Raw genomic sequence first — 10104 nt, 5'->3', positions numbered from 1 at the left:
GCAAATAAAATAAAAGCCGTTTTATCCATGGTGTTCCTGGTAGCCAGGACCACAAACCACCATCCCAACCATCCCAGCCATTCCATGTCTGAGTGGGGACATGGGCTAGTTTTCTAATGTCTGAGGTCAGTTGTAGAACCACCTCACCAACATCACTGATTTTTAAACAACAATTAGAAATATTTAGCTTCCCACATACTCCTCCCTCTTCAGCCAACAAATAATCCAAAACCATGCGATGTTGCAGGATCGCAGTGCGCATCTCTCGAGATTGTTGATTCAAGAGATCTATAGCATCAGCAGTTTTGTTGGTAATGATTTCCAAAACTGCCTGCAAACGAATTATGCGATTTAAGTTATAAATTGGTTCCCGGGCCCCTGTTATCAGGTCATTAGGATTCCAGGTGGCCGGGCCATAATGCTGTATTATCCTTTCGGGAGGCCACTCATTTTTCCCCCATTTTTGTGTTCCACCTATTTCAATCTCGATAGCTCGCTTATTGCGTGCAACATCTTCGTCACCCAGATTATCATACAGTTTCACTCCTAGTCGGGGACTTTCTGTTTCTGGAAGCAGGAAAAATAGAGGCCGGATAATTCCAATATAACAAACCCCTGACCAGTTTGCTGGTAGTATTTTGTAGGCAGTGTGTCCACAGATCCAGTAATGTCCTTTTCTGGCTCTGACCCCTCCAGCAAACGGTCCAGCTGCAGTCCGTGGATGTTGCAAGTAAGTTGTATTATAGTCTCCTAAAGGGCTAAAGAAGGTGGTGTTACGTTTTCCCAGCTGACTATATGTTTGCCCAGTGCAGTACCAAGCACCCGTGTCTTTTTTCCACTTACAAGTTTGAATATAACCTCGGCCGTTGGGCCACCAAGCGTCAAAGGATTCATTTTTATTTGACCAAAATCCACCAAAACTCTTACTGCGTCCGGCTTTATTAACCCACATCCATATGCTAAGACTAACATCTTTGTTAATTAACTTATATGTGAGTGTCCACTGACATCTGCTTTCCCCCACACTGACTCCTCCATTTTGGGTGCGATTTAAGCAATATCCACCTATGGCAGGGAACTGAATTGGCCATGTTTCGGAATCGTCCCAAGTGGTGTTATTGACCTCGCTGTAATTGCTCATGATTTGTCCTGGCGTAAGGGGCATGGAGGTCCAGGGCCAGCTTGATAGTCCTAGAGGTCCTCCACACACCCAGCAATGGCTTAAGTTAAAAGTTTCACTCACAGATTTTGCTAACAAAATAAACTCATTACTGTCAAAGGAATTCTGAAGGTAGAGGGGGGGATGAGCTGGCCTCTCTTCCCCACCTCGGACAAATCCCCAGAGCAATATAATTGAGAGCAAAACAGTGTTTAAAAACATCTTCACTGATAGGTTTTATCACTTCCTCTGCAGGCGTGTTGGTTTCTGGTCTGGTGCTTTCTTCCTCCTAAAACGAGATAAAACAGAACCTCCTCGGGTGAGAGAAAGAGGAAAAGAAAAAAAAAGGAAAAAGCGGCCATGAGGCGCAAGGTGGGGGGGGGGCTTCTGTTTGCCTCGGGTGAGAGAAAGAGGAGAGAGAGGGAAGAAGAGAAAGAAAAAAAAAAGGAAAAAGCGACTGAGAGGCGCGAGGGGGGGGGGGGGGGGGCGCCTCTGTTTGCTTAGGTGGTTGTCAGTTTGTCTAAAATGAAGGAATGATCCATCGGGTGTTAATTTTATGTTCCTTCCCAGAGGCATCTCTTGCCTTCCATGCATATATGTTCAGAGGGCTAGTGAGTACCAGTGGTACAGTTCCAATGGTGGGTAGCTCGACCAAAACAGGTTGTCCCGGAAAATGGGAAGAGTTTTGTTTGTGGTCGGGGCCTGAGATGGCAGGTACCAAGGAGGGGGGTTTTGGACAAAAAGCCGTGAGTCTAGGGCACCCATTTATTCCCCACCGGTCGTTTACTCGTCGAACAGCATCCCACAATCGATTGGCCCAATTTGCCTCTTGGGGTTTCAGAAATCGCTTAAGAAGGCCATTAGTTCTCTCAACTATGCCATTGGCCTGTGGGTAATAAGGTGTATGAAATATCCATTTGATCCCCTCTTCTTTGGCCCAGTCCTGAACTATCGCTGCTGTAAAGTGTGATCCATTATCTGACTGAATAGATTGAGGTTTAGGAAGGGAGCTAAGCCACATTTTGAGGGCTTTGACTGTATTGATACCTGTAGCACGGGAGAAGGCTTCCGCCTGTACCAACCCTGATACTACCTCCACTCCAACTAATACATACTGTTTTCCTTCAGATTTTCGGAAAGGTCCTATATAATCAATTTGCCAAGTGTCCCAAAGGCCTTTTCCATCACGTAAATGTAGTGGAGGTTGTTCTAAAGGATGTCTATCCAATCGCACACGGCATTGTTCACACGCAGAAATGCAGGTGCGACACATTTCTCGAGTTACTGGCCACCCTCTGCTAGCCGCTTCTCGATAGAGATCATGAGCTCCAGTGTGACCCCGTTTTACATGCAGCCACTCCAAGAGTCTGTCCCATTTTTCTACCAAGGCTTCTGTTTGCAGTGTTGCCAATCTAGCCAATTCATCGACTTTGCCATTCCAGTGACTTGTTGGGGTATCGTCTTCCTGGTGGGAGGCTACCCACCCTACCAGGAAGGTTCCCTTTCTTGCTATAGAAGAGATTTCCTGCCATTTCTCCTTCTGCCAAACAGGTGTCCTATTTACTTCCCAATTATTCTGTTCCCAAAAAGGAAGCCATTCGGTACATCCTTTAAACACTGCAAAGGAGTCTGTATATATATGTACAGGAATTAATGTCTCTGATTCCCGATCAAACACACTCCATACAGCTATCAATTCTCCAACTTGTGCGCTACCTTCTCCTTCAGTGATTATTTTGTCGCCTGTCCCTATTTGGAGAGCCACTGCCCGGTATTTCCAAACTCTTCCTTCCCGTTTGGATGAGGCATCGGTAAACCAAACATTCTGTAATTGCTCTGAAAATGGAGGGGCAACTTGAATGACGGGGGGAAGGGTATCATTTTCAACTTCGGGAGTGGTCTCCTCCTGCAGGGGAAGGAGTTTAGGGGTACCTTCAGTTATTTGGAAAATAGTACAATAGTGCTCAATTTGAGCATACCATTTCCGAATGGAGGCACGCTGGGCTATTCCATCAGGAGGAGGAGTTCCTGATAAAACCGGCTTTATCACTTTGAATGGTCCCCTTAAGATAATTGCTTGTTTATGAATGACCCTTTCTACCTCCCGAAGGGCAATGCTTACAACAAAAAGACCTTTTTCCCAAGTGGAATACCGTTTTTCTGCATCTTTGAAACTGCGGGAATAAAATCCAATTGGTCGAACAGGGCCATCAGGTCCTCGCTGCCACATGTGCAGTGACAGTCCTGAATTTGCAAATCCCCATTCTATCTGCACAGGGTCTGTGGGGTGGATAGGGCCTAAAGCCTGGTGAGTCATAGCCTCAAAAATTAAAAGCCGCAAAGCCTCATCATGAAGAGGGGTCCATTCCCAAGTTGCTCCTTTTCGCAGCAGATCATATAAGGGCCGCGCAATTATTGCAAAGTCTGGGATATGTTTCCTCCAGAAGACCAATAAGCCTAAGGCGTGCTGCAACTCCTTTTTATTTTCTGGAATTTTTACCTGATCTAGTGCTGAGAGGGTGTCTTGAGGAATACAGACTGACCCTCCTTTCCACCATATCCCTAAAAATTTAACCTCATTTGCAGCAATTTGTATCTTTTCCTGAGGAATCTGGAGTCCCAGAGACTCTAAATGATGTATAATCTTTTCCTGTGTCACCTGCACTGGAATTTTTTGATCTCCTCCTATCAAAACATCATCAATGTATTGATAAACTCTAACTCCCGGTTCTGGGGGAATTTGGGCTAATTCTTGTGCCAAAGCATGATGTGCTAAGGTGGGAGAATGCTTGTAACCCTGCGGGAGGCGAGTGAAAGTGTACTGCTGTCCCTCCCATGTGAAGGCAAAGCGATTGCAGTCCTCTTCCTGCAGTGGAACCATAAAAAACATATCTTTTACATCAATTGTGGCCATCACTTGGTGAGCTTGTTCCTGAATAAGTGAGATTAGCTCAGCTATATTAGGCACTGCTGCTGTCAAGGGGCCAGTATTAGCATTGAGCCGCCGATAGTCCACGGTCAGCCTCCACTGTCCGTTTGGTTTACGAACTGGCCACACTGGGGAGTTGTACGGGGAGTGGGTGAACATTAAAATTCCCCGTTGTTTAAGATCTTCAATCACGGGGGCTATCCCTTCTCGGGCCCCCAGTGGCAAAGGATAGGGTTTCACGTTAGTAATTTTGGACGGGGGAAGGGCAGGTGCTGCTTGTAATAAACGCACTTCTGTCCAGGACAGTTCAGAGAGTTTTCTAATTTGAGGGATGCCAAAAGACCATGAATTTCCCTGGGTATCATACCACTGTCTGCCTTTCAATACGTCTATGCCCAAAAGATTTGTTGGAAAAGGGCCTATTGCAACCTTAGTGTGCACTGGATCTTCCTCCCCGGGCAACCATAATGTTACTGAGGCCATAGATACTGATTGGGTTTTTCCCAAAGCATTTAAAATAATAAGGTTTTTTGACAAAGTCAAAATTCCACATTGCTCCGCCTCAGTTTGCATCAGGGCAGTGATTTGTGCTCCTGTATCAATTAAAAAGGTTACTGGTTTTTTCTGTGGCCCTACAGCCACTGTAATCAATAAATCTCCTCTCATATTTAGGGTGAGTTGCTTTATAAACATCCACCCTCCGTTTCCCCCCCCACCTTCGGGGAACGGAGGAATTAGTTTCCCGTCACCCTCTTTTCTGCATCAGTTTCTTCCCTAAGGTCTATCAAAGGTGGGGCACTAGGGGTTGTTCCAAAATTGACTTTTCGCCCTGACCATGTTTGTACGAGTTTCCCCAATTTCTGGGTTGGAAGCCCATCCATTAAATCTCGGGGAATGCCTGTCTGGAGCCCCAGTTGCCACCATTCCTGACGGCTGAGGGGTCTCCCTCTCCCAGAATCAGTAAGTCGGATCGACTTAGAATCGGGACTTTTCTTGACCAGTGCTGGCCGCCCTTCACCTTTTTCTGCGGCTCGTACAGCTCTGGTTTCGGTTCTTTGCCCGAATCCACCAACGGGACCATATTTTCTCCCAAAATTTATGAGTTCTTGTGCTACTTCCCCCCATGTCCACACTTTCCTCCCTGTTCTTCTGTGATCGGGGGTCACTGTTCCCTCCAGAGCACCAGTAAGTCTATCTGCTACAGGGGTACTTTGTATCTTCCCCTGTAGCTGGATCCCAATGGGTTTCAGGGAGTCAGGAAGTCCTCGAATTAGAGGAGTCATCCGTTCGGGATCCACAGGCATCATCATAGGAGAGCCCTGGTTAGGTTTGAGCTCTCTATCATACATCATTTGCAAACAAGCAGCCTTTTGCACACTCTCTAGCAGTTGATCCACTGTGCCTGTGATGGCTAGGGGGTCCCCCCTCTCCAAAGGGTTCAGCCCTCCAGCCCAATATGCTGCCCTCTGTGTCAAAGACCATGGGGCCCGATAATTATCGGTAGTTAAAAATACGCCGGGACCCCAATATCCCTCTGCTTCCCTTTCTGACAACAAGATTCCATCCCCCCCTGACAACGACACTCTCCAAACATACTCTGTTTCCGATTCCTTTGGAGTCCTTGCAAAATCCTTCCTTAATTTTGCCAACTCAGTTGCTGTAAACGGAACCTCTTTAGTAATAACTTGGGGACGGTTGTCAGTTTCCCCCTCATACACATATTCAGTTTTAACTAGGGGATACATGTGAGGAGGATTCTCTACAATTTCTTTTGCTTTTTGCAAGTCCTCCTGAGGATAGATTTGTCTGATCCCCTTCTCTCCTAACTTCAATTCCACCTCTCCACATGAGTCATTCTCTCTCCACAATTCTTCCTTCAAAGTTTCCTTTAGCAAAACATTCCGGTGTTTATCTTCCTCTAACAACTGCTGGGTATCTTTTAATTGTTCTCGTAAGGAGTCAACTGCCAGTTTCAAAGAGTCTATCACAGCATTATCTTGACACAATCTCTGCCTCCTATCTTCTATAGCTGCTGCCAGACTTGCTCCTAAAACAGCACAAACTATAGATTTTCCCTTCCCGGGCCTAAGTTTAGAGCCCTTCTGTAATATCATGATCCTATCCACTATATTCTGTGGTTGGAACCAATGATTTTTCGCCCATTCTTGTCCCTGGAGGGACGGGCGAGCATGGTAATTTTCCAAAAGGTCATCCAATTTATCTAAATCCCCATTCGATACCGTCGTGGGGATCTCATCACGAACATTTACAGATTTGCAAGCACCCATCTCACGAAAGAGGGGTTATTTCGTCCTGAAAGGGACACACCTTAATTTTCTACCACAATTACACACACACACACACACACTCAGGAGGCCACACCTTTCAAATTTCACTTATTTTACCAAGAGGGGTTATTTCATCCTGAGAGGGACACACCTTAAATTTCTACCACAATTCCCCCCATACACTCTCAGGAGGCCACAACTTTCAAATTTCACTTATTTCACCAAGAGGGGTTATTTCGTCCTGAGAGGGACACACCTTAAATTTCTACCACAACTCCCCCCATACACTCTCAGGAGGCCACAACTTTCAAATTTCACTTATTTCACCAAGAGGGGTTATTTCATCCTGAGAGGGACACACCTTAAATTTCTACCACAACTCCCCCCATACACTCTCAGGAGGCCACAACTTTCAAATTTCACTTATTTCACCAAGAGGGGTTATTTCATCCTGAGAGGGACACACCTTAAATTTCTACCACAATTCCCCCCATACACTCTCAGGAGGCCAGAACTTTCAAATTTCTCACAAAAAAAAAACAAAACAAAAACTCGTTTTTCGCCCAATTCTGTCGCTTCGTCCTTCTCCGGCTGTTTTCCTCGCGGACAAACAGAACCGCGGATCTGGACTCCGCACTTGCTTCGTACCAATGTACGTCTCAGTCACACACGCACACACTAGAGTCTCTAATAAAGCAACTGGACACTTTCTGTTTCTCCGAGAATCCTGCCAACTACGCCAATTAAATAATGTCACGCTCCGATTTCGGGTGGGAGGAAGGCCCCCTTGCGTTCTAGCCGACCTCAGACGAGTCTGGGAGGCTAGGGGCGGCTAGACCAACCTCACACACACCGGAGCGTGGTTTTGTTCGTATTTCTCGGGAACAGAATTAAGACTCAAAACGGAGTCAAGCGCCAGGTAACTTTATTAACCCGACAAGAAGTTCGCAAATGCAAGAGAAAGGAGAGAAAGAAAGGAAAGAGGGAAAAGAGTTTCAGTTGCAATAGCTACCACCACGGAGCTGCGGCGTCCCGACAGTCCAGTCGACTCGGTGGGGGAAACGTTCCGTCCGATGTTGGTCATTTCTGTCCTTTTATCGTTCGTCTTATCCACGTCACATATTCCAAGAGCGGGTTTGCTTGGCCGCACCCCTCACCTGGCGGTGATACGCATGCCCAATACCGTCTCTGGGCTCCTCTGTTTTTCTGGCCTGGGTCTGGGCGCATACGTAGGGGTAAGGCTAAATTTTGCAGAATCAGCTCTGCATTCAGGTTTGTGGGAAAATAGGAGGAAAAAACAGGAAGCTTCCAGTCCTATGGTTTGACTGATGTACCATTGTTTAGGTGATGGTTTGACGCTTCGACAATGTTGAGACAAACATTCGACACAGTCTCTCACAATTGTTAATTGTGGATTCTGTCAGCTACATTTAGAAATATAAAAATATACAAAATATATAAAAATATAGTATATAAAATACATAAAAATATAGTTCTTTAACAATGAGATTTGTAGTTGTTACTAAGTGTTGCTATATCTTTGTTTTCTTGGGAAAGTGTGAGAATATTATTTTACACTAAAGTATTTAATTTCTCTGCAATATAGAGAAACCAGAGTTAATCTTGCTTTAATGCCAGAGATTGAACAAAACAATCAGAATTGGCACCTGCAAGTAGACAATATGATTGCCAAATATGACACAACGCAACAATTGGGCATTATTAGATCACAGGCTGCCTGGCCCTAGAGGTAACAACTGTGGCCAAACGTGTCTGGTACATTTGTTTAGAAAAAGTTTATGTTTCCTCTTACACTTGAACTCCACCTGCTATCTGTGAATTTCATCATTAAGTTATTCTAATTTCTTCTCTAGAGGCTGCATATTCAGACTATTTCTAAAGAAAACTAACCTTTGCAACTACTGTTTTATAGTGTTAGCACATCTATCATTTACAGAGTATTCAGTAGTGGTGTCATGTAACCTATGGCTGTTACCATTTTAGAAAGTACTTTCCTCTTAAATAAGATGTGTTAAGTTTCTGGGGATGTTGCGTTTGAGGACAATAAACTGGATCGAGAGCTCTGTTCTTACTCGTGCTGCTTTGTTAATCTGGATGGTGATGAAGTTTATCATTGTATGACTAAGGATAAGTGAATTTTGGAAGTAAATACATTAATTTTAATATAATAAAGTCCTCGTAATACAAATAACCTGTCATATTACGATTGAAATATATAGATGGAAAAAAATTCAGTGGAAATAATTTTTATTTCATACAACTTTATCTTCTGCATCCATTTTCATAGCCAGCTGTGTACTACCACCCAAATAATCATGACAAGTACAATCTGTGTGCTTAAATTTAAGTATACATATCTATAAAATAGATTCTGACACAAAATTTCAGCCTATTTTTATATTTATAGGCTTAGAACCATCCCAGTGACTTACAACTGGGTACCTCTAGAGGCCAAAATTAACCATTTGCTTCAATCCTTGCACTTCCTTATATCTTCTATTGAATAATCTATTAAGATTCTCAGATTGAATTTCAGATTAAAGCACTGAACTATGAGAACAGTTAGCTATTTCAGCTTGGTAACTTTTTTGCATATAAATTTGTTCTATGTATCGTCTATGCAAGAAGGAAGTTTGACAAGAAATGAAAAGCTTAATTAGGAAAAGAAAGCTTTAAGACTTTCTAGTAACAAGAGTGTCTCAGATGAAGTATGCTATGCAGAAAGTTTACATGATGCAACAATGAAATTATTTTATTTCATATTATAGGGGAGAAAATAATTTAATACAGTAGCTAAGCAAAGGAAGAATGAAAAGGAGCAATTGCAGCTTGTGAATGTAACGTAATAAGAAGATATCATTATATAAAAAAGCTGTTATTATTAAGGTTGCACATAAACTCTAAGGAAAAGAAAATTCTGAGGTCATAATTTTAATTTTCTTGACAGCTAAGTTATTTTTGTATCATGAGCACAAGGCTTAGTGCTAAAGCAAGAGTGGGATAACAAGGCCAGCTGGACAATGGCCTCACTGATGCGGAGCCGTCGAGAAAGGTGAGTACCCGAGTGAAGAGAGCAGGGTAGGTCTGCAGATGCTGACTGGGGCCACGCAAAGGTCCGGATCACCAGAAGAGTCCACAGCACCAAGGCAGGTCTCCGGTCAAACTAGGAAGTTGCATCACTAGATCAGGGTCAGGGTCAGGTCAACGGTACGAGGCTTGGCACCATGATACCTGCAGTGCAGCTCAGGCAAGGACTAAGGACGAGGGCTGGGGCTGAAATGTAGCCCCAGATTGATGGGAAACCCTGCAGAGCTCCTGGTAGATCTCTTCCCCCTGGCTACTTCCCAGCAGTCAGATCTTGCAGCCACACAGCAGCAGAACTGGCTGTGGGCATAGGTGGCCAGACCCGCAGGGAAGTAGCACAGCAGCCTCTTATGGCCTCACATAGCAAAGCAGATTTAGTCTTTACTGAAAAAATTCTCTGCAGAGTTAGCTTTTAGGTGTTTTATGTCTTGCAGTTACACAATTTTCTAAGTCTCTGTTTTATGGCTATTACTTTGTTTATCTTGTATTGAATTGGTCCAGTTCTGAATTTATTTTGCATTAAATAGTATTTCCCATAAAGTAAGTTTATTTTAGATCAATAAGTGAAGTCGGTATTTAAATACTTCAAAGGTATATTAATGTTTGTATTAAATATTTGTGAA

General features: G+C 43.9%; 1 protein-coding gene across 1 annotated transcript; it reads right to left on the bottom strand.

Moving 5' to 3' along the window:
- Positions 1-4822: 4822 nt before the first annotated feature.
- LOC147601246 (uncharacterized) lies at positions 4823-6376 on the bottom strand. Its single transcript, XM_086744592.1, has one exon. The coding sequence runs from the start codon at positions 6374-6376 to the stop codon at positions 4823-4825; it is 1554 nt and encodes a 517-aa protein (XP_086600718.1).
- Positions 6377-10104: the final 3728 nt, after the last annotated feature.

This window comes from Chlamydotis macqueenii, chromosome 3 (assembly GCF_036417535.1).
Source record: "Chlamydotis macqueenii isolate bChlMac1 chromosome 3, bChlMac1.mat, whole genome shotgun sequence".
Classification (NCBI taxonomy): Eukaryota; Metazoa; Chordata; class Aves; order Otidiformes; family Otididae; genus Chlamydotis; species Chlamydotis macqueenii.
The sequence above is the reverse complement of the archived record's forward strand: the minus strand, read 5'-3'. Positions and strand labels throughout refer to the sequence as shown.